Source organism: Pseudopodoces humilis, chromosome 5, assembly GCF_049639895.1.
Source record: "Pseudopodoces humilis isolate 2021_Gansu_Grassland_sample_001 chromosome 5, ASM4963989v1, whole genome shotgun sequence".
In the NCBI taxonomy this organism is placed as follows: Eukaryota; Metazoa; Chordata; class Aves; order Passeriformes; family Paridae; genus Pseudopodoces; species Pseudopodoces humilis.
In genome coordinates this window covers 25,754,522-25,779,021 of record NC_142204.1, presented here as the reverse complement: position 1 = coordinate 25,779,021, position 24,500 = coordinate 25,754,522, and the positions used below count along the sequence as shown (strand labels likewise).

The following is a 24,500-nucleotide window of genomic DNA, read 5'->3' as shown; positions in this document are numbered from 1 at the left end:
CTGCCATTGTAATCACATTTTAGATGCTTATAATGCCTTTCAGCCAGAGACCTCAAAGCACTTACTAATGGTAATTAATGCACTACAAACTTTCAAAATCCAAGTGTGAATAGCCATAAGGAAACTGAGACACAGGCAACTGAGCTTCTTGCTTAAGGTCAGAAACAGGGATATTGAGTCAAATTTAAAACTGAAATTCGGAACTTTCTGACATGTAGACCTACATTCTACCCATACAATAAGTAAGAACAGACATATTTTCCTGTTCTCCCAACACAAAGTAATTTCATTATAATAATAATATAATTATATAATCACCTCATCCTGATTTCAGATGAGGTATCTTAGTCTGGTAATTTATGGAAGAAAAATTCAATACCATGACAGTCAATGTCTATTCAAGAGGGACCTTCTTTTTCTTGCAATCCTAAATCCAGAGAAATATCTGTTTCTAGTGGTGATATTAGAAGAGAAGAACTGAAAGAGACCCAGAAAATTATAGGTTTTGCAAAATGCTGTGTTCCATCTACAATGAAACACTAACAGAGTGGTAGGATCAACAAAGAGTGGAAGGAGACAGTAATTCCTTGTTGCACTATCTATACAGCCAGATCATCCAGATCATTCCTGATTTTCCCCAAAACTACTCTTTTTTTCTTTTTTTTTCTTTTTTTTTTTCGAGATGAGCCAAAAATCAATAACCTGACTACTGAAATACCCTTGAAACTAGTAATGACATACCAGGATAGTTTTACTATTCTGAATGTGTGAAATACCAAAATTACTGGTATTACCAGTATTATAATGCCAATAGTACTTATCCTACAGTACACTCTGAAGAATCCATCTAACCCAGTGTGACCCTGACAACCTCAGCCCCTCTTGCATTGCTAAACCCCAGCCTGAAGTTGGACTCCAGTCCTGCTCTTCAGCTGAAGACACTCTTTCTAACCAGCAAGGAGCTGGAGCAGAGCAGTGCTCTGTGATGTGGGATCACTGTAGATTTGTGTTCCCTGGGAAGCAGTGAAAGAGAGGCTTGTGCTGGAAAGGGGGATACTGTGCACGAAGAAATGTTGAGCAAGATAATAGGTCCCAATACTATCTTGGCATGAAACTCTTCTATAGGGTGGAGAGCTCAGGGATAAGTGCTTCTTCTTTCTTCCCTTGCAGGATTAGATTAGATGGGAAGAAAATAGAGCATAAACATTAATCCTATCCCCTACTCTGCAAGAATTGGGTGTATGTAAATAAAATGCCAGCAAAAATCCTCCTGGCCAGTTACCTTGGAAGTAACATGAAATTAAGCCTGTCTGCTCTGTCTCTCTCTGCTTTGTACAGCTCTGTCCTTTCCTCCACCAGGTGTTCCAGGTTCCGGGAGTACAGCTGTAGACGCCGGATCAGGGTATCCATGTAGCTTTCATTGGTCTGGCCATGGAAATTACTGTAAATAACAGAATTACACAGGAGTCAAGAAGAAACAGTGATAGATGTACATTGTTGAGAGAAGCTAAAAGGAGACAAAAAAGCAGCAACAGAAAATTTCTCCAGTGTTTGACTTTTCTGTAGTTAGAATGCAAAGTGCCTCAAGTGCATCATTCTTTTGCTTGCTTGGAGGCCTCACGTAGATGAATTGAAAGTCTGTAATCCACACTTGTCATTTGGAGCTGGTAATTCTTAAAGCAGCCTTCATTCACCTAGCCCTGCTAATATTGTCAATTTTAGATTACCTTAGGTAACCCAGGAACATTCATTTGTAAAATGTAACTGAGAAGCTCAGATTCTGAGAGGAAGCTAAAAATAGTAGGCAGAAAATTGCACATAGATGGGGACTTCAGGCAGAAGAATAAAGAGAATTTGGGGCCATCTATTTAGAAGACCAAAGAATACAGTGGAACAATGAACAGCCCCAGGGTTAGTTTTACTCACAAAATCCTGCAGACTCAAGCCTACTAACCCCTGGAAGCAGAAGTTTGGTAACATGAGCCACTCAAACCCCTGTTTGTCTGGGCAGCCTGCACTCACCAAAGCAGTCTGAAAGTAACTGGGACAAGGCTGACTGGAAGATTAGTATTGAATCACTCTTACTTTAAACAAATTTTGAATTAGGGGTGCATCATCTTAGACCCACATGAGAAGAACACCATATTGCATGTGACAAGAGGCAACCTCTTTGCTTTTGTAGGAAGGAGGCTTTAGGAGCTGAACCAGCAGGCCTCTATATTCAGCAGCAGAAAGATTATTCAGCTGATACATTCAATTATGCACAGTACAGCTGTCCTGCCCATGTAAAGTATAAAATGGTGCTGCTGGGGTTTGTTGATGGGGAGAGCCTTAAAAACTGGGAAGCAATGTCCCAGGAGAAATGATTAAAAGCTCACGGTTTGGTCATTGGAATAATTAATTCAGAACAAATTCTGCAGGAACAACGCAGCATTGTCCACGTGAAAGGCCTGTGTAACCCCACAGGGTTTATCCAGCTATAATCCTTATTATTTTCCCACAACTTTGTACCACCAAAGCCCTGTAATTAATACTTCTTGTGAGTTACAATTCAACATTTCTTGTCAGCTTAATGTGGGACCATCCAAACTTTCAAATCATCATTCAAACATCTGTGTGCATTCATTTACCAAAACTTAAATGACGTGAGTCACTATCCAGTTCTTGACTAGAGACAGAGAGGGAATTATTTGATTGGTTTAAATCCCTAATTATCCAGCTTGCTACTTTCACAATGTACCAATTTGAGGTACGGTGATCATCTCACCCTCAGTCAGCTAGTACATTGTACACAGGTACTTAACATATGCACATGCTCACCTAGTTTTCGGCCAAAGAATAAAAGAGGATCTAAGTGAAGACACTAGGGTTTTCCACCGACTGAATCATAATCACATCAATTTACACACTTAATAATATGAGCTTTCTAATAGAGGAGAAGTTTGGAGCATCTTAAAAAACAAAGCCCCTGCTGCTCACCTGAATATTTTAGCCAGAGTACTTTCAATTTTCTTAAAGTCAGGCCTTTTCTCTGGATCTTCCTCCCAACAGCTCTCCACTAGTGTATATACCTTCAAACAAAAATTTAAGGAAAAGTCTACCTGAGTAATGGATATAGACAGAGAGTAGTACTAAACAGCACTAGTTCATTAGAAAATTTCTTGTTACTCTTGACTACCAACATATTAAATTGTGTGACTAACTGTCTGGAACCTATGGTTAGAACACTCATTGCCTGCATCTTAACTCTCTGATGACTAGTGACATGATCTTAGCTTGAACTTGCAATACACAAATGAAAGGCAAGTAAATGGATCCATTTACAGATCTGGTGGCAGACTGGTGGCAGACACAGTTACTGACATGGTGTTAGATGCTGTGGTAATTATATTTCCAATATCCCATGTTTGGGAATTTTCTGAAAACTGGTGATTCAGCCAAAAAGAATGGGGCTGATTTCTAAATATGTGATTATCTACAATACAGACATTTTCACCTAAGCATGAAGCCATAGGGGCTGTATCAGTGAAGAGAGGTATACTTGATTCATCCCATCTCAAGAATATCTAAAACAGGTCAGAAGAGTAACACCATGTAAGTGTCTGTTTCTGTCCAATGAAATAATTTCCATGAGTTGTATTTCATAGTTCTGGTAACAACTATAGAATGCAATTTATTCCCACAAATTAGGGCATTTGGAATGAAACGCATAGCTTTCACCTTCCCGTGATCATAGCCTTCAGTTTGGTCAGAACTTCCACCCTTCACCCAGAAAATGGCTTCATTAATTATTAGCTTACTTCTATCTGTCTTTCTCCAACTGTATCCAAGGTCAGGTCTGGTCGGAATGGCTTTACTCCTTTGCCGCTCTCCACTCTGTAAAGTTTCTCTAGTACACAAAAAAGATTAAAGTTTTAAACAAAAAAATGTAAGAAGGACATTTATTGTGTATAGCAGTCTATGATGTTACAAGATACTGTACAAACAGAAGCTTTCATGACAGTTCCCTCATTTTGATGTGAGTTTCAAATTTATAGCTTTTCTAAATATATGGCACAAGACCAAAACAGGTTGGCTTGAAGGCCCCTGAAAGGAAATTGAATGGAAATATACATGAGTATTTATTGGTCACGGTAGACATGGTTATGGCATCTTCCCAAATGAATGTTGGGCATTATTAGTGTGCCTCTCAGCATGAAGCATAATTATACTAAAAAACTACGTGAAAAGCCCATTGCAACTTGATCAAAAGTGTGGAGACATACGCCACTCATTAGAGCAGTTCAAATCATCCTGCAGATGCTTAATTTCCTTAAAACTAAGCTATTAATATAAATGGGTTAAAAGCATTGCATTTGTTAACTCATTTGTACTCCTAGTCATTAAACCCATTCTATGAAAATTAGCTGGACTCTGAACACATCAAAATCAGGCTGCATTTGCACAACTCAATTTAAGCACAGTAAGAGAGATCTAAAGCAAAAACAATTTCCTTTGTCTTTCTCCTGCAGACTTCAAGAATTTCAGGGGAAGAGGGATGTTTAAAAAAGAGAAGTAATTTTTTACTGCTGGAGTAAAGGGAAATTGAAAGGGATCTATGAATCAGAACAGATTATTTATTAATAATGTCTTATTTTATTTGGGATAAAATTTTACTGAAAGAAGTGTATTATGACACAAGGAAGGTTTGTAATTGCACTGGTCTAGGGCAGCTACAGATGCCTAAACATGCTCAGTGTGCATGATCACCCCAAAATGATACAGCAGCTTTCAACTTTTTGGTACAGAAATTACAGACTAGAGAAGGAGCAGAAAACTTGAGTCTCCCAAATGCTATGAAGTGGAGAAACTGCTGAGAAGTCTTCTGTGGGCTAAGAGACAGGAAAGTCTGTGTAGGGCTCAGGTATGCAGGGGGAATGTGTTGGATTTCCATGCTTGGACACACACCTGAGAGAGGAAGTAACAGCAGCTATTAGCAGTACTGCAATTAGTCAGTGGCAGAAAGTAGTGAAACAAGGAGGCAGCTTGAATTGAGCGTTGGTACGTGGCAAGAGTTCACAGTCTTGAGCTGTGAATGAGGTGTTCCTGCAGAAGAGTGGAGTAACCAGATGGGGAACATCTTCTTGCAGAGATGTCAGTGAAGAGGACTATGACCTACTTACTTCTACACACTAGAAATCCAGTTCTGTATACCTGTCATGGGACTTCTCTCTCATTAGCAGCAATATTGTTGTACATTAAGTTGATTGATACATATTTTCATGTTGAGAAAACTGGCTCGCTGAATAACTGAAAGTAGAGTTTATTTTTTCGAAGTTGGTGGGTGGAGCTCAGGTATGGAGCTTTTTAAATAAGTCTTTTAAAGGCTGAACACAGTCCTTGCTGCTGTCATTTAAACCTGGAGAAGCAGTTTTATCAGTTGTCCTGAAATATCAATATCATGTCTTCTAATTTGCAGAGACTAACTTCTGATAGCCTAGCCATTGAAAGAGTTTCTCTTGTGACTTAAAAATCAAATTAATCTAATATGCAACAGGGACATTTCTTTGTCCATTACCACTGATTCTAATTTGGTACTTTCCCCCCTCTTTTTATCTTGGATATTTATAAATTAATGGTAACCCCAAGCTTGAGCTACTGTGTTCCTAAGTTAGATAATGCTGCAAACAAAATGCAGAAGTGTTTGAGTAAGTATGGTTCACTGTTTTGCTCATCTTGGCTAATGAATGAATCAGGCATTTAAATGAGGAGCCACTTCAGCAACATGTAATAAAACTAATTCCTTTCTGTTACATGAAATTTGATGAACTAATGAACACCTTTTACTCAACTTGCATCAACAAAAGTCAAGAATAATACCAGAAGCCATTAGACCAGCAATATGTATCTTAGACATCTAATAATGCTTTTATGGAAAAAAGTTTTGTGGAGAAAAAAAATCTTCTCACTGGATGGAAAATGTAAAATTTCAGCAGAAATTTACAAAGCAGATTATTTTTTTAAGTTACAGTGGACCGGACCCAGACTTACCAAACAGATTTCAAACCCAGTAAATTCATTGTTGTTTTACCTCACTTGCTAATATGTAACCATCTCCAGCAACATCACTTAGGTGCTATTAGGTATCTAGTTTAGGTGCTACAAATTCTTTAAATTGCATGGATTAACCTCACACTGTTTGAAAGGGACAGTCTTTCCAAAAGGACAGAATACAGTATTAAGATACAGGTCAAAGTTAAAACAAGGAACCAGGTTCTGACTATGACAGCCAGGATCAAACACAGAGCAGTGAGGTTGCCACCACATCTCAGAAAAGCCAAGAAACACTATGTCTGAAGCTAACTTAATAACCATTAACACAACACAGAAAGACTGCAATTGCTCAACAAGCTGTTAAAAGAATGTACTTTGCTATGGATTTGCTTTACAAGTCAAAATGAGCAAGGTAGGGCATTGCACTTTCCTTTATCCATGTTGGCAATATTTGTAAAATTCTTGCATTCATAAGGATTGTGCCTGTCTCTTCCCAAGAAATAGGAATAGAAAGACTTTATTTTTTCTATCTTTTATTAAGCAGGGAATCCTGAACAGTTTGGTCTAAAGGGAACAGCCATTTCTAATCTCATTTAGATCTACATTTATATTACAGAGTTGGTGATGTCAAAAACTGTGTTTCCCCAAATACGAACACAGATTTGTGATAATGTAGGATGATGAATATGAAATTATTCTCAAATGTGACTCAGTAAAAGAGCTATTAGGCTGTCGAGCTGCTGCTCTAGATGCTTTAACAAATGTGAGGCAGATCTAAGAGAATGACTCAGAGGTAAAGGCAATGTCTAAATTTGTTGTTAGTAACTGTTGTTAGTCACTAGGAAAATCCTAAACCCACACAAGTTTCTCTGTGAGTTCTAGTACATAATAATTGGGATTGGGATTGACTGGGCTGGATTGGAGTGAACAGCGTCCCGACTTTAGCTAGGGTAGTTAATTTCTTCTCAGAAACTGTTAGCGTGTTGTGTTTTGAATTTGGAATAAGAATGGTGTTGATAACACACTGTTGTTTTGGTATTTTGCTAAGATGTGTTTATCCTAAGTCAAGGATTTTTTTTATTATTATTATTTTTTTATTGTTTTTTTAAAATTTATCTCAGGTTCTCTGCCAGTGAGGGGATACACAAAAGAAAGTGGGAGAGAGCATAGCTGGGACATGTGACCCAGACTGACCAGAGGGATATTCCACACCAAAGAACATCATGCCTGGCATATAAACTGGGGGAAGTTGCCTGGAATGGAGGATTATCTGTGTTCAGGAAGGGGAGTCTGGTATTGGTCAGCAGGTACTGAGCAATTTCTTTATTCATCACTTGTTTTTCCCTTTTTACTACCATTATTACTATAATTTATCATTAATATTGTATTTTACTTTATTTTCAATTGTTTAACTGTTCCTATCTCAACCTATGTTTTACTTTGATTCTCCTCCTCATTCCACCAGGGAGAAGGATGGTAGAGAGGGGGAGTTGAGCAAGCGGCTGCATGGTTCTTAATTCCCAGCTGGGCTGAAAACCACAACAGCCACTCAAAAACAATGTCACAAAATGCACAATACGGGGTTTAATAGATGCACTACAGGAGGAAATTATTTTTCTGACAGAAGTTAAATTGCTAAAGTTAATTATAACCAGCTTGAATGAAGTCTGAATTGCCAGTTTTAAATGCCAACTGTTCTTGTGTCACACAGCTGAGTTTTTGTTGTTCTGTGTTGACAATGCTGATTTATGCTGCCTAAAATAAATGGCATATTACTTGTTGTTTACAAGTTAAAATAGAAAAACATTTGAGGCCTTTAAATGTTACAGTAAGTCTGGACAGCATTGTATAATGTTAACTTCTGTAATGCTCTGCTCTAGGTGAGAAGGGAAGAGAAAGGGCAAGAAAACTCAATACAAATTTTATTCACAGAAGATGTAGGGACACTTGCCCCCACACTGAGATTCTTCAAACAGGCTCTTCATTCACCACTCAGAGAAAGGAGCAGCTGTTCAAGCAGTTATCAGAGACAATGCCTTTCACAAAACATGGAGAATAGGCCAGTTACAGCTACAACCATCCCAGCAGGCTGCAATAGAGGAGAAATCTGTGGAATTACCTCTGTTGTCCCGGCAGTGTCCAGTGTAGAACGTCTCTCTGCGTAGGATGATTTCTTGGGCAATGATGCCATAGCTGTATACATCACCCTTCTGAGATACATCAGCATGCCGCAGATGCTCAGGAGCTGTCCACAGGTCTGAAGATCCAGATGGCAATGTGGGACAATGTAAAGAGGAAAGAAGAGAAATAATTGCAAAAAGGGTGATCCTTCTCAGACCATCCACTGGCTATAATGACATTTCCTTTTACTCTTTTCATATCCAATCCAGAGCCCACTAGTATTGTATTTCCTACTTTAGCATTTTTCTTGAGAAGCTGACATCAATACAGGTTAGATAAACCTCTGATGTAGTTTTCAGTTTTCTGGGATTTGCTGACCCTGCTACTTTTCACCATAGATGCAGACTCCTAGTCATTCAGAAAAGTTATGTTCATTGGCAATGAACTTGCTTTTCTTAGCTACGTTTCACAGGCTTCTTAGAAATAGCCTATGTATCTGGATAAGATCGAGGAATGCCAGTGCAATAATAAAAAAAACCCTGAGCCATAAATTATTCATCTAGGAGATGCAAGGATTTTTTTATACACAGTGTTTGATGAGAAGACTGCAATATTTCCCAATGGCCTTGATATCATGAGGCTATTGAAATAATTCTCAAGTGCTTTTGAGCCTGACATAGTATTACCTGCTCATAACTACTTGCTTTCTACAGAAATTATTAATCTGTATTTCTAGTGCAATGGGCACCAGTGTACCTCCAAACCAGAATGCTGCCATGGTACAACAGCTGTGACATGCTGATGACATACCATAACAGTGACCTGAACACAGTGACCCTGAAGACAGTGTTATGATATTAGCCTGTAACATCCAGCCACAATCAATCTGTTGATCTCTTGTGAAATAGTGAGTTTTCTTCAAGGACATAGACTGAGTAGCCAGAGATTTTGAGGCTGCTTACAAGCAATAAAAAAATATTATTACATTGTAATAATAATAATATAAAATTAAATTTAAAAATTGTAGAATATTAAAATTGTAAAATGAAGAATGAATAGAACATTTATGTTCAGTGCACTTTTCTTAGGCATTTTTTATATTCTTATTGCTACTCTTGAGTATGTTTGTGTCTGAATGTAAAAATTTTCTCCAAATCAGTTGCAACCAGTTTGTTTTCAAGTCATATGCTGCAGTTACAGCACAATGCTGTGCTTATTATACTCCAAGCTCTACTCTACAGATTCATATGACATAATTTCAGATGGACTGATCTTTTCACTCCCGATCAAGTAAGAAGGAAAAGTTGAGTAGAAAGGAGTGTTCTATTTTACAGAAATATTCTATGAATTTGAGGTGAATAGAAAATGTGAAGAAAACCTATTAATATTATTCCAATCTGGTTGAGCATATATTACTAAGCTCCTAACTAAGGCATAAGAAACAGAGTTATCATCACATATAAGTACAGATTTCTTCAAGGATTATCAGAGTCATGCCTGTTAATGATATCACAGAGCACTGTGGTAACACATGTATCTAATAAATTACAAGATTTATGGTAAATACATTCTTTACACAATTTCAGTACTACTGCTGAAAAGGGCTGTTTACATGAAGGACTTGGATACTGAAAATGTTTCTTACATCTCAATCCCAGGTGAAATCTGTTTTCTAAACTAGAAGTTGAATATTCATCTTTCCTTCCTTCTCACGCTGCCTAATTTCTTTCACTACCTGCTAGTAATTCTTTCATTGTATTATTTAAGTTAAAACAATATAATGGTTGCTATAATATGAAGCGAAGTTGCATTGTTTTGTTCTGTATATAACACGTAATTAGACCCTACTGGTCTATGAGGATAAGAAAATTCTACTGGGTTGGAAACCATGAAGGAGAGTCCAGTTGGGCATTTTTTTACCTTTCCTTGGAGGCAGAATTGAATTACAGCCAAAATCAGTGATCTTTACTACCATGCGATTGTCTACAACACAGTTTGTGGATTTGAGTCGACCATGGACTTCAGTTTTGCTTGAGTGCAGGTAAGACATCCCCTGTGGTTGAGAATAAAAGAGAAAGAAAGCACAACACATGCAAGACACTCAGATGTTACCAGACTCTACAAGAATGCAAATATAGCATAATATCTGTGCAAGTAATTAGATGGACTTCATCTGCAATGGATATGCATAAATCACAATTCCCTTTCATATTATTATTTTACAAAGGAGACTTTCCAAGGTCATAGGAACAGTCAATGTTGAGAAATTACGAAGTGGGTCTTGCCATAGGAGGCCATCCTTCCTCTTAGTTAACAACAGTCTGACATAGCATCCTGGTTTTGTCAATATCAGAACACAAGTAATAAGGGAAATGTATTTCCTCCCACAAAAGTTTGCAATTTCACTTGCAATAAATGTTTTTGGTAAATTTAATATAGATTTCTTGGAAAGTCACACAAAGAAGTGTTTCCAACTACACGTTTATCCAACAGACACAAGAGGTGTGAAAGGAATTGATCCTTATGTCTGTATCTTCTTTGAAGATCACTATACACTAGAGAATTTATTTGAAACACTGCAGCAGATCCTCTAACTGCAGAGGGCTCCAGAACAGTCAATGCAGAGAGTGTCAGATGATGCACTAGGGCTTAGATCAGACAGAGAATCAGACTAGACAGTCATAAAGGTCTCTGCTGACCTAACTGTTTATGGTTTTCTCTGTACAAGTCAATACATACCAGCTATCCATGAGCTAAACTTGAAGCTAACATGAGGCCTGGCCAATGCAGTTTCATCTCTATTTCCTGAGATTCAGACTCCTGACTCACAACACACACAGGCATACAGAGGTGTGTAGCTTGCTCCTTTTTACTCATTACCTCTGAAATTATCTGATTTAGTCCAATACACTCAAATGCAGTGCAATACATGAGAAGGGGATGGCACGGAGGCACAGCAGGAAAGGAACATGATTAAGTGGGTGTCAGCTGAAGAAGGGAATAGATATGCTAATTTGTACCTCTTGCTATTATTTATTCTGTTTCATCCCACTCTTCTAAACTACTTCATCTCACACCTATTTATAACCTACTGTTGGTTGTTTTCCTTCCTATAGTCCTCTTTTCTTCGTGCTCAGTATATGAAGTGCAGTCTATATCCGGTGGAAGCTAGAACATGTATGTCGTATCTGTTTAGCTTCTTCTCTGAATGATTTTCCACTTAGGCTCCTACATGTAAAGCTCATCCTTTTGTATAATTGGTAGACAGAATCTCATCAGGCCCATGTGGTCATGAATATACTCTATGACATGCTGGGTTTTCTTTTCAAATACTGGGCTACCTATGACTGGGAATGGATCAGCAAATGCTACAAAAGATCACTGAGATATGAGCTGAGTTTGGGCAGAGCAGATGTATGTCTGAGACCCAAACAGCCTGCAAAAGATGCAATCTCTGGAGAATGTTGTTGGACTGGTTATCCTGGACCTATTTAGACCATACCAAATTTACAGAGTTCTCTGCACACTCTACCCAAGGAACACATTTCTTGATTGCTTTTTGCATGCAGCCCTGATGATTCTACCCAGGATGTTTTGCCTGCTTTAGGCTCTATTTCCTCCAGCAACACCTTCTTCCAGCTCCTGCTTTCATTAGCCACAAAATATTCCCATTACTGCAGCAGAATTCCCAATTAGTATCAGCATCAATTGACAGATAAAGGTAATTTAGATTTCCTTACCCAAAGACTTTCTTGTTAACAATTTCTGGAGGCAAAGGTCTTATAGATGTACCTGATAAAATTTTCTCTTTCCTCCCCACTATTCTGTGCACCTACCTGAAAACATAGAACCTATTAAAAACCCACAATGTGATTTTCAAAATTTATAATGACTTTCAATACAATAGTTCCAAGTATTTGAGCATTCTTGTAACCTTTGCTCTGGAGCTCTGAAGCTTTAGTTCCGACTGACAAATCTTTTCCTGGCACAATGTAAGAATATTACAATCCCTTGCACAACATCCTGCAGCAGCTGCTTAGTTAATAAATAGTGTTGCAACGACAGTGTATGCACTAATAACTACAAGGCTTGATTACTGCAATTCCCTCTCAGCAGACCTTTCATCAGAGCTCTTTGGTCACATGGCCAAATCCATGTAGCTACAAGGTGGTCCCATCAATCCTAAAGGCAGCTATGATAGCAAAAAGGCAAGAAAAAGCAGGGGGAGGGGAGGAAGTAGAGTAGATTTCGGGCTTCCTCTTTGGCTTTTCAATAGTCTCTATTGACCTAGAGACCGCTCCAAGAATAGTCATCATTTGGCTGCTTGCACCAGGGAATACAGGTGACCCGGTCTTTGTTCAGAGGCACATGCAGCAAGCATGGTACGAGGACTGTTTGGGCCATGGTAAAAGCAGAGTGTACAAAAGTCATGGTGAGGAGAGGGAGAAGTATCTCAAAAGGAAGGCAAAGGAACTGCTGCACCAGGTCATAGGTATTTTAACAGCCTGGAGAGCTGCATCTGGACCTGAAAAGGATAGATACTGAGATGAGAGAAACTGGAGTTGAGAGGCCATGAAATGGCTTCTTTAAAAACAGAAGTTACTCAAGTAAATGTAGATAGGGTGCTTGGAGGTTTAGAAGATAAGGTTTGGAAAAAGCAATACAAGGATTTCATGGAAATGTGTAGGTCCCAGAAGCTTCACCACAGTATCAAGTCAAGGAATAGGAGAGGTTGGCAGATCACCCAAATGACAGTAACTTTCCTGTTGTTCCTAGGTACATACAAGTTTTCATGAAGAGTTTGTGAACCATCCCTACTAACACAACTAATAATGCTCAGGAGCCATTCCACATAACAGATGCTGTGTGCCAGTCCATACTCAGATGCCTGTCCCTTGTACCAATGGTACAGCAAATGACTGGCTGTGAAGTCTCAGTATGAATGCAATCATTGGTCATTTGGTCAATCCATTCAGAGGGACTGGGATTTCTTTTTCCTCATGAAAGGAGACAGTACTAATCCTTATTTTCTAAGGAAACATTTGAAGGCGAACTGCAAAGAGTTAAAAAATACCCTGGGTTTTGATATGTTTTAAGGAGGAGGGGAAACTTCTCTGCTGCTATTTAAAATGAAACTACCTGAATGTTAACTAAACTTGAAAGTCATTAACAAGGGCAACAAACTGTGACAATTTGGATTAAGAGGACTTTAATAAAGCACAAGATTTTCAATATCTCTTTAGAACAGACACAGTGGAGTCATTCATTATGGAGACCAAATCCAAACTGGTGCATGTAAGGAAACAGGAGGACCATCCAACTGCAAACCAGATAGGAAGAGGAGAGCAGCTGAACACTAGCAAAAAAACAGAGGGGATTCTCTACATTATCTGTAGAGGTATAATGAATTATTACACCAATGAATCACAAATGGTCCTTACCTACTAGCTAAACAGTTACAAGTCTCTAATGTAGAACAGAATTTCCTTTACTGTGCATATTGATTTTTCCTACCACAAGGACCTAAAAAGCAAAGATCTGTTGAAAGCTACTGAAAACCAGCCTTGGTTTCTGTAGAAGATTAACTTTTTTCCTCTCAAACTGCTTGAAATGGACAGCTGTAGTGAGAAACTAGAGTTTCTCATTCTAGTGAGAAAGTCAGGAAGGTACATAAACAGTTTGTTTAGAAAAAGTTGATCCCATCTCTGGATATATATTAGAATAATTCTATGATTTGAAAAAATACAGTTTTTCTCTGTATGCTTCACCTGAGGCCACAAATCAGTGTGTTTTGCAGAGCTTGTGACTGCACTGGTCAGCAGATTGTGATCTTTGAGCCACATTTCTTTGGGGTATACTTCATTTGTTTATTTATAAATAGTCCAAATCCAGTTCTGGCCCCTATCTCCTCCTTCAGTCTGAAAGCCACTGGCTTCTGCCTTGGACACCTGTCCCCAGAGGAGAAAAGACTGGGAGGGCATACAGCTCTAGGAAAGAAGAATACCTTAAGAGCTACACTCCTCAGAGAATCAGTTTTGTGTGACAGGACAGGTTAATTTACATTGTAGTCAGCAGTCCACTTACCTTGGCAATATCATACATGACTGAGATTTTAAATTCCCAGTCCATGAACGTGCCATCAGGGTAGGATATTTTATCATTTAAAACGTCCTGTCAAGAGAAGAAAAGTTTTTCAGGGAAAAAGCAGAAGATGAGATATGGGTATACAAATTTCAACCAACAACTTTGTTCTTTATAGAGAGTACATGCACTAGACCTGAAGCTGACTCAAAAAATAGGGAATATTACATATACATATACATATACATATACATATACATATACATATACATATACATATACATATACATATACATATACATTAAGTTTACACAGAGCTAGAAACGTAGGGACAACAGAAAAGAGGGGTTTCTGCAATTAAAAATAGGTTTTGAATTTGGTCCTCAAAACAAGTCTTTAATAACACAAAGTAGCTCATGGTTAAACAAATGGTCAAGTTCTGCAAGAGGAAGGGAGAGGATTTTCCATGGTCAGTGCTCAAAGTCCATTTCCTACCAATTTACTCCTAGCTTTACAAGTTCAAAATAAACTGTTGCTTTATCTTTGCCTGACAATCATTTACAGTTCTTTCAGCCATGATGACATCCCTTGATAAAAGTAAACTTCTATGAGTATGCCAATTTACCAGAGACTTAGAGAGAACAATTATTTTGCTGCCTTGCTGTGAGTTTGTTCCAGAGACCACTGCTGCTGATGACAGTCTTTGTATGACCACAGAAGCAGAGACAATATATGCCCTCAGAAGAGCTGATGATTATTACTTCATGATTGGCACTGAAATAATATTGGTAGTAATAAACCATAAGTCTTTCCATACTTTTGCCAGCATCAATTTACCATTTCTTTTTATAAACAAAAATGAAGGGTTGTTTGCCCTTATAATGCAGAACTTGACATTTTTCTCCCTTACTAATATGGAATATATTCTTTTTTGTGTCTTGCACACTCTGTGGTACACAAGCACATCAGCAGAGACAACAGCTACAGCTTGGAAAATGAAGAATAAGTTATATCCTATATATTTCCAATAGGAGACACAATACAAATACTGGCTGTTACTGTGGCCTGGGCCTGTACTTTTCCTTGGCTCCACCTCACCTCACCCTCTTGCTGTTGAGAACCATCAAAGTGACAGCAGCACCTGGGGAGGGATGGAGAGAACCAAGCAAGGGAGAGGAAACTTAGAAACCCGCCACCACTTGCTCAGTCCAATGCTGCTGCATGAGGGTCAAAGACACAGAGATGGGGATTTCTTTTTTACTTTGAAATTTGATAATTTGGGGGTAGAAGGAGACCTTTAAAATTCTTTACCCGCAGAGAACCTCTTTCGCAGTATTCAATCACCCCAAAGATCATGGTGTCTATCTTCACAGTGCCATAGAACTTGGTCAGGTTGTAATAATCAATCTGTAGGAGCTAGAGCAGAGACATTTAATCTGTTTTCAAAAACAATAATTTTTAGTCCGGAAACATAGGACTATGGATATTTGTGTGACATAGCTTTTTATCTCAAGGCCTGGTAAGATGTATGAGTTTCCCTTTAACCAGAGTGTACTAAAGCACTGAGTGAAATACTTGAAGACATTTGTCATTCCAGAGCCTTCCGGATTAGGGAGATAAGAATGGTTGCTGTTGGATAGTGCAAGTTAATTCCAGAGCCCACTGTAGTATCTATTACTGCCTCTCTATCAAACTTCCCAGCTGACCAGACTAGCCATTATGAGTGACAGAATGTTGTGAATCAGTCAGTAAATGAGCAAGTAATAAAAATTTAATGATGCTGCACAATATTATGGAGTTTGTCCATTTAAATAGACAACTGTAGTTTACTTTGAGGTATTTTTAGAGTTTATTGAATTCACAGTATAGCAGTGTTGTGTAAAAGGAAAACCATTCAAAAAAAGATGCAGTACTGCAGCCAAATTAATCTCCCATGTTGAGTCTGTATGCAGAAGTCAGCAGAGAGTAACTTATATTTAAATAGCTGCAATTGGCATTCAATAATAAGATTTAACTACAACATTCCGTTACTGATGAATTAGTATGATATGAGCTAAAAGAGTGCAGTGCCTTTTAGCATCAGCTATAAAAATTGATTTAGTAAGGCCATATGACAGCACATGAATTGCTTCATTCATCCTCAGCTTGACTGGCACACAATCCAGACTCTGAAGTGGTGATGAGATCACATAACAAAGATAAAGTTCATCAAGCAATATCCTTTGAGGAATTCATTACCTGTCCACCTCACAAACATGAACAAGCATATGGCTGTTGGAGTTGACAGCGGAAAGCAATTACTTCACTCATAGATTCCACCCCACCCTGCTGTGTCCAGTTCCTATGTGCAACAGTTACCTTGTTCAGTTCTATTTTTTGCTTCTCTGAGAAATTACCATCACTGTTTTTGAGATCCTTTAGGATCACCACCTGAAGGAAAAATAACAGTGGGGGGAAAAAAATCATAGGTTTAGTACAGCAGCAATTCACCTTTCTTTTCCAAGAAATGTCCATAGAAAGAAATACTTCAGAAGCACCTGCCTACTGCTTCACTGTTGGAGTTTCAGTTAATCAGCTAATAAGTACTGGAACTATATTTTCTTCAAAGAATTTAGCTCTATCAGTTGTGCAGATTTTAAATTAACAAGAATATACTTCAATCAGGCAGACAGCTCTACTGAATGCACAAGAATTGCCATGTAAATAGCTTGTCCTCCCTTAACCTATTCACCTCTTCAGTACCAAAATGTATCAGATTTTTGGTTCCTGTGTTTATGCTTCTGTGCTCCTGGGCTAGGAGTTCATAGAGTCTAATAATTATCCTTCTGTCAGTAAAAAAAATACAAAGCAGCTGATAGGGAACAAATTACTTACTCCTTTCATAAGAACAAACCATTTTGCAAGGTCAGGAGAGGTGGAATGACCTCCTCCCAAAAAGTGCCCTCCTAAAGGAAGGGAGGAAGGAAGCATGGACACTGCAGTCAGGTTACCTTCTTGTCATATTTGCCCTGGCGCAGTCTCTGGGTGGTGTCACGTCTCTTATCTTCATCAATCTGTGAACAAAGAAGAATAATTAACTTGCAATTATCACCTACTCCCCACTTGACAGGTCCAGAGAGATTCGTAATGTATGTGCCACACAGAGAAGCATAACCCTTTCTCTCTAGGGAGGGTCACTACATGCCACAGAAGGTGTGGAACATCCATGCCACTCCCAGGCCCTCCACCTGCTGTTTTCATGCTCTTGGGCATTACACAGGCATAACAAAGCACTGGGAAATCATTTGTAACAGAGACTGAAAGTCAATACCCAAGCCATTCAGCCATCACAAAATGAGCTTTACTGATGGGAATAGGTATATTCTATTAGGGAACAATAGATTTGGAATAATCTCTATTTCTTCAATACAGCACATATGGGTTAAAAAAAGAAAAAAAAAAAAAAGAAAAAGTTAACAGGTCCTAGTCCTAGCAGAGCCTTAGAGTGTTGTAGTCAGAACATGTCAAAACCTCAGCATTGATTGTCTTTAGGAGACAGAATCCAAGACTTAGCTTTGGGCACTGTGCTTCTCTTACCTTCAAACTAACATGACTCGTCTCACTGGTCTCCAGAGGCAAGATTTCCTCAGGTGGTATATGGGACCATTTCTTCCACCGGCGCTCATTATCTCTCCTGTACTTCCTGAAGAATAAGAGAAGTCTTTCAGAATTTCCTCCAGTGAACTGAAACCCTCAATAGGAGATTAGGACAAGGAAGCATCTAGTGTCAGGATGACACAAGGATGGTGTGGCAGGTTGATGAGACTTGAGCACAAGCCCTGTGGCTCTCCTCCAGTTTTTCGGTTTGAGGACACTCTTTAGTTCTCCTAGCTTTGGGAAAGCCTAAGTCCTCATTCATTCTATAGCAGAACAGAACAGATTTAGCAGAACAACTGCTAGGCAATTGCCAGAGTCTCAGGTGTGGTCAGAAGAATTTAAAGCATAAAGGGCCATCTGGATTTTATATAGTTTTCTCCTCCATGTTATTAAATGTACTTGGAAGAGAGGTTCCACAAACAAATGCAAGCCAATGGAAGTCCTGCCATCAACGGTGGATAGTAAGAACTGCTGTGAATATAATGCCAGGAGAGGAGGTGTTGAGTGATGAGGTGCTTTTTTGTGGGTATTCCCTTGTATTCTGCACATTTTATAAAAATGAGGGAAGAGTCATTGGAAATGGGAGAAAGAAACTTCTGTCTCCCTTGCAAAACTTCAGAGCAAGCACTGTCTTAGAGAAAAGCTACAAGACAGCTAGGGCTCATCAAATTATCTCCTTACTTGTGCAAGTCCTTCCTCTACCAAAAAACCCCACAGGACTGACTGGAGCGTTTGCAGGAAAATCCTAACATACTGATGACTGCTGGCAAATGCTCCAAATGGCAGAACCCATACTATTGACTAACAACAAAATATACCCTTGTTCATTACATTTTTAGCATATTTATATATAGCATTTTTAGCACAAGAAAAGGAAGACCAACAATTGCAGTAAGAGCCGTTTTTCTCTCTTCTAGCTTGTGTCTGCATGTCACTAGGATGCACTGTAGCTCAAACTAGTATCAGCTATATGATATGTTCAGGTGATTATGAACATATCAAACTGAATGAAAATCTACTAGGCTGACTATTTAGTTATATGCTTTTCTGGACTTGGAATTTTTACTTTGCAGTCAGAACTACACAGGTTGTGGAATACTTCAAGTGGGCTAGAGACTTAGGAGATAAAGAACGAATAATGAGGCATTTTGTTGATTTTCACACTAATTTCTCTTTTTTGCTTGTTAGGGAACAATTTTTGGTAGCAATTATATTTGAGAAGTTTGCTATTATTTTGATACTACCAATGCAAGTTTTATTCTAAAAAGTTCTCAGAAATCTCTTCTATATTTCATGCTTGGGAATGTCACAATGATATGTATACAATAATAATCCAATCATCTAAATGGAATCTTTAGATTTTATACATCTGCAAATATGGAAAAGTATAGAATCTTTTACAAGTCCATACTTTTGTTTATTACTTTTTGTAGGCATTGCAAACTTTACTGTCTGTTTATATGTTAGTGCTTAGATGTGACAATGATTAGCTTCTACATGTCTTGAGTACAGTTGGATGTGTAAGAGTTGTGTATCCTTATCTCTGATTTTTCTCTTCTTTTAGTTAGGAAGGTAGATTGGCCTACTCAAAATAAAAGAGCCTGAATAGCATCTGTTTCTAATAAACTTTTCTTAAGATTTGATTTTCTTGCTTTTTCTTAAGTTCTCTGATACATAACAAAGACATAGACTGAAAACAGATGCACAGGTAAGATAATTTTTTTAAAGACTAAAGAAAATCCTATACTTTGGAATTGTGATGGGATTTCTTCCATCAAAAGGAAGCATCAATGATTTCTATTTCTGCTTTTTCCATAATGATAAAGCTGGACTTAAACACTGCAATTCCAAGCTGTTAGAAAAAATTTTATGCAGGGTGTTGGACTGAGTTGAAGGAATGGATCCATGCAATGAAAACACCAAAACCTCATGGTGTTTTGACTCCTACAGTGTCTCAAGAGAAATACCACCTTCTGGATTGAATTTTTATGTCACCATTACAGAAATATAAGTGAATCCCAGGAAAGATGGGTAGTAAAGTGGAAAAATTCTGAAGATTGGTCTGAGACTTATATTTCTCTGTATGTAGAGAATCTCTATGTAGAATCAGAGCTTCTTAGCAGAATTTAGAACACTGAGCCTTGCTGCATCTTCTTCCTTGATTATTAACCTGTTATAACACCACCATAGATGTAAGCACTGTTTGGCATATATTGAAGAGGTCACACAAGGGCCAACCACATAGGTATGTAAGGTAAGCTAATGAATGGCTCTTCAAGGAGAGATCAAAGGCATTGTCCTAGTGGGAAAACTGTTCAAGGACAAACAAACAGAAAGCCAATGGGATTTGTACCTTAGAATCAGCAAAGAGATGATCAGAACCAGAATCACAATTCCCGTGAGTGTAAAGACAGCAATAGTCAAGACGTGTGGGCCTGCAAAAAAGAAAAAATGAAAGATAACTTCATGGAGGATACTGAAAAACAATATTGTATTTAAGAAATTACCCTCACACACACATGCAAACCACAGCAGCTGACCAAGGATACTTTTTGATCATACCCAAATTGAGAGGCTTTGGTAAAGTCCAGCACCGCCTTGGGATGACACTTGCCTATTTCAATGTGGAATGGAGCATGACCCAGAGCAGTGCAGTCTTACATCCCCACCTGAGGCATGGGCAGTCTGTAGGGATACCCAGGCAATGGTGCTACTGCGTGGACTGTACTCTTCAGTAGGAAATTAATATGCTATAGAGGGAAATTAATCTGGTGGCAGCATAAAGCCAGTAAAGTGTCCTTGGAAGCTGCCAGGAGCCAAGCAGTTTGAAAATCATGTTGTTCGGGCATCGGAGGACTTAGACACAAAAACCACAAAGCACACAAGAGCTTTAATCCTGAGCAGGCAGACAGGATGAACAAGGCTGGGAACTGACTAAGGTTTTAATGTTGATTGTCTTACTGTGGAAAAGCAAACTGAAGCCTCTCTCGTGTCTGTTCTTGGAACTCAGGGATACTGGGAAGGAAAGCTGGCCACCACCAACTTTCTTTGAAGAATAACAACAGGCTATTATCACAGAGCTTCACCTGGTGGTCACATGTCTAGAGTGTACCTACTTTACTGAGCAAGTGTCTCAGGCAAAAAAGGCAGAGGAGAATCCAGTTTTGCAGATTGCTGTGTTGATTAAAGCCAGTAAAAGAGCTGAATTATTCAGCCTTACTGAGGCTAATATACTTCTGTCTGTGACCAGAAACAGAAATGAAGGCACACAGAAAAAATGATCAAATGTAAAAATTAGTAAATAAGTAAAAATCAAATTTATACACACTAGCTACCTTCAGAAACAAGTAGCAATTGAGGAGGGATTTTCAACATACCAATTTTTGTGCCTGGATCTGACATAGGATTAAGTTTATCAACTCCTCTGGATTTTGGACCCAGATTTCTGCTTTGATTTTTCTTGTTCTGGGTATCACATCTCCCCACCTTCTTTCAGTATGTTCATCAGCCTAAGTAATTTAGTCTGATGCTCTCTGATGAAAACCACCAGTACTATCATTTTCCTTCACAAGTTAAGTCACCACTATAAAATGAGAGATAATTAACAATGGGAAAAGACATTTTGCATTAAAATTGTCTGAAACTTCAAGTTTGTGAACTGTAGCATGAAGTTTCAATAAACAGATTATAGTTTCCTATGGAAGTGCTGTGGGACCATAATTTCCCTTTCCTGAGGTTCTGCTACCACCTCCTGGCTCTTAGTCTTACAACAGGCAGAGGGAGAGTGCGTTACCTATTAACTGGTCCTCTGGAACCATAAACGTTTGTTGTATTGGAGAATGATCTTATCCACGTTTAGAATGAGGGTTAAAACTTTCTGAATAAGGGGAAAATATGGATGAAGCCCCGTTTTCTTCACGGAATACTATAAGGAAGGTAGGCAACAGAACTGGGTCAGCTGTTCTCAGTTACAGCTTAGGAAGGAGCAAGGCTCTGGTGGTCTGCACTGCTCACCTACCTGAATGAAAAGATATTCCAGATTGGAAAGTTTTGACTGGCTATAGCAAGGCACAGTGATTACTTAAACTTTGACTTTTTGGGGGGGATATATTTATTTACAATCACATAGAAGGAAGTTGGTTTTTTTTAAAAAAAAATAAAAAAAGTGAAAACAAAATAATCAAGTGCCTTTGGGAGGCAGTTTAGTTTAGTATGGCTTGGCCACAGTGTCAGGCTTCAGTTAAGCACTAGATGTTAAGCTACTGATATTTGTACATGCTGGCTTTCTGCAATTCTCTTTTTTTCCCCCTTGTACAGCAGCCTCAAACAAGGACATACCAAAGGGAATATTTGAAAGATATTTCAGATCCACTGACAATATGGCATGCTATGGGGCCCAAGGAATGGATGAGAATGGGACTGAAGCAACATCAAGAAGACAGGAGCCAGAAAGCACAGAGCTCATGGAGCTGGTACAGGGAGACCCTGTGGCTGATGTGTGCACAGACAGCAGTCATGGTCATACCAAGAGAAACCAGAGATTTGACCAGAGATGAGAAATCAAAACTCCACTGAAATCCCTCTACTCTTAGAGGGAGTAGAAAAATTTTCTGGAGTCTTATCAAAGCTGCTGCCTCTTCCTGGTAGCTCCCATGAGTCCCTCACAATGAACCACTACTCTCTTATGAAGGATGAGGCCAAATTTGAGAGCGTCTGATTTACTTTACTAAGGAATAAAAATGTTTAAACCCATTTTACCACCTTACTGTGAATGGACTCTTAGCTAGCAGAAGGTGTTTGTCTCTCCAGTTATGATTTGCCTACTCCCTAATGGAGGCAAAGTACAGTAAATTAATGGGAAGCCTTTAGCAGAGACTTTTAACAGCAACATCACTGGATTTTCACTGATGAAATGACTCAGGTGAACACTAACCCACTGTGCACTAATCCTTGCGATTACTGCTACTGCAATAATTTTTATTCTGCATATCATACCCGGAAGCATATGCCCTTTCATTGCCAATTACCATGTGGCAGCAGTCTTAAAGGGGGAAACAATCTCAGGCTGATCAGACTGACAAGGCTGTACTCTCCTATGCTGAAAAACAAGGGACTTCATCCATTCTATCTAGGAATCACCAAAAACTCAAAAGGTGGTAATTTCTGAGATTTTAGATTTAAAGTTTGGGTGTAAATAGAGCCATAACCTAGTTTCCCATGGTCTTTCTTCAGAGTCAGCTCTTCTCAGAGCCCCCTGAATCTGCACAGTGCTGTGTCCTCTCCCCAGCTCCCTGCAACAAGGATAAAGGGGCAAGCAGATACATGCTTCATGCTCCATCAGATACTCCATCAGATAACAGAAATGCAGAGTCAGATAACTCATCATAACCTTAATTCTGCTGCCTTTCCTGAACAGTCTTCCAAGCAGTTCACATCACTACCACCTTATAGTGAAGATTATTTGTTTGGGGGTGACTTTCTGTGAAATACCCCATGGTATTTCCCATAATCACTGGTACAGGATCTAGTTTTCAAGAGACTTAGTATCAGCACCTAAACAGAAATAAAGGTTTTGAACTGGACTGGAGTCAGAGAACATGGGGGGATGAGGCAGGAGAAAGAAAGATGCTGTTCTGCACCCAGCTGAAAGCATGCTGGATCATACAGCAGGTAGATCTCAGGACTATGTGACTTGTCTTCAAAGAGGTAGATGGTAGGTTTAATGGGTGTCTCACCAGTGCCTGGAGTATCACTGGGCAGCCTGTGGTTCTTCCAGATAAAATCAGGACTGTTAGTCACCTCGTACGTCTCATTGTTTTGAGTGTTGAAATACAGAAGAGGTTTGAACTACAGTATGGAAGAGGGAAGAAATGCAGTCAGCAACTGTGTTCTCCCTCTTTTGTCCCTTGCTTCAGACTACCCTCAATAAATGTATTGCTCAAACTCAAATTAACTTTCCTGCTACAGTGGTGCATTTCTCAGTGTAGCCATATGTTTGGCTTCCATATTCTTTCTCATTCCTCCCTTCTCTCTGAAAATTTACCAATCCCACAAAATACCAGCTGCACTTCACTTAGTGAATCACCAGATTACATCAATCCTGTCAGTCTCCAGCACACCTCACATGACCCCCTTCTGGCATGCACAGCATGCCTTGGCACTCCACCACTCCTGCTGTAATTATTTTCATCGTTCTTATGCAACAGTACAAGGCATTTTGTTTTTCCTTTCATATATAAAGTCAAACAGTTGCACCCTGGACATACATACATAATTTGCAGTCTGTGATGTGTACAGCACGGTCAGATTGGTATCAATGTCTCCAAATTCATCTAGAGTCACAGGACCCACTACACCTGCAGACACAAGGAATTAGTCATTTTCAGAAACACAAATAAGGGGCAGGAAGGATGGGATAAATAAAAGGATTTCTTATGAATAAAGGATACTTAGGATACTTTTCTTCTTCATGTATGTGCTAGATACATATCAGCTCAGTGTGGTGCTACTTCTCTTTTAATACCACACTACACTTTCTTTACAAAATGCAATAAAATGTGTTGAACTGACAGCATTGAAGAGGAAAGTCTCCCTCTAGCTACAGGAAAATATATTGTCAGATTTCTTCA

At 38.9% G+C, this 24,500-nt stretch overlaps 1 protein-coding gene across 6 annotated transcripts in view; it reads right to left on the bottom strand.

Moving 5' to 3' along the window:
* Positions 1 to 24,500, bottom strand: part of GUCY2C (guanylate cyclase 2C) — a 46,349-nt gene that overhangs the window by 7,273 nt on the left and 14,576 nt on the right. For 5 of the 6 annotated variants that reach the window (XM_088055186.1, XM_005527700.2, XM_088055189.1 and 2 more), the window contains 13 exons: positions 24,142 to 24,227; positions 23,607 to 23,718; positions 20,225 to 20,306; positions 17,812 to 17,917; positions 17,226 to 17,288; positions 16,594 to 16,665; positions 15,547 to 15,651; positions 14,239 to 14,325; positions 10,075 to 10,207; positions 8,153 to 8,290; positions 3,801 to 3,889; positions 2,980 to 3,071; positions 1,283 to 1,441 (listed from right to left, as the gene is read on the bottom strand). In XM_088055186.1, coding sequence (XP_087911312.1) covers positions 1,283 to 1,441; positions 2,980 to 3,071; positions 3,801 to 3,889; positions 8,153 to 8,290; positions 10,075 to 10,207; positions 14,239 to 14,325; positions 15,547 to 15,651; positions 16,594 to 16,665; positions 17,226 to 17,288; positions 17,812 to 17,917; positions 20,225 to 20,306; positions 23,607 to 23,718; positions 24,142 to 24,227 — 1,324 coding nt within the window. The remainder of the gene's footprint in view (positions 1 to 1,282; positions 1,442 to 2,979; positions 3,072 to 3,800; positions 3,890 to 8,152; positions 8,291 to 10,074; positions 10,208 to 14,238; positions 14,326 to 15,546; positions 15,652 to 16,593; positions 16,666 to 17,225; positions 17,289 to 17,811; positions 17,918 to 20,224; positions 20,307 to 23,606; positions 23,719 to 24,141; positions 24,228 to 24,500) is intronic. The other variant, XM_088055187.1, reaches the window with a different exon arrangement.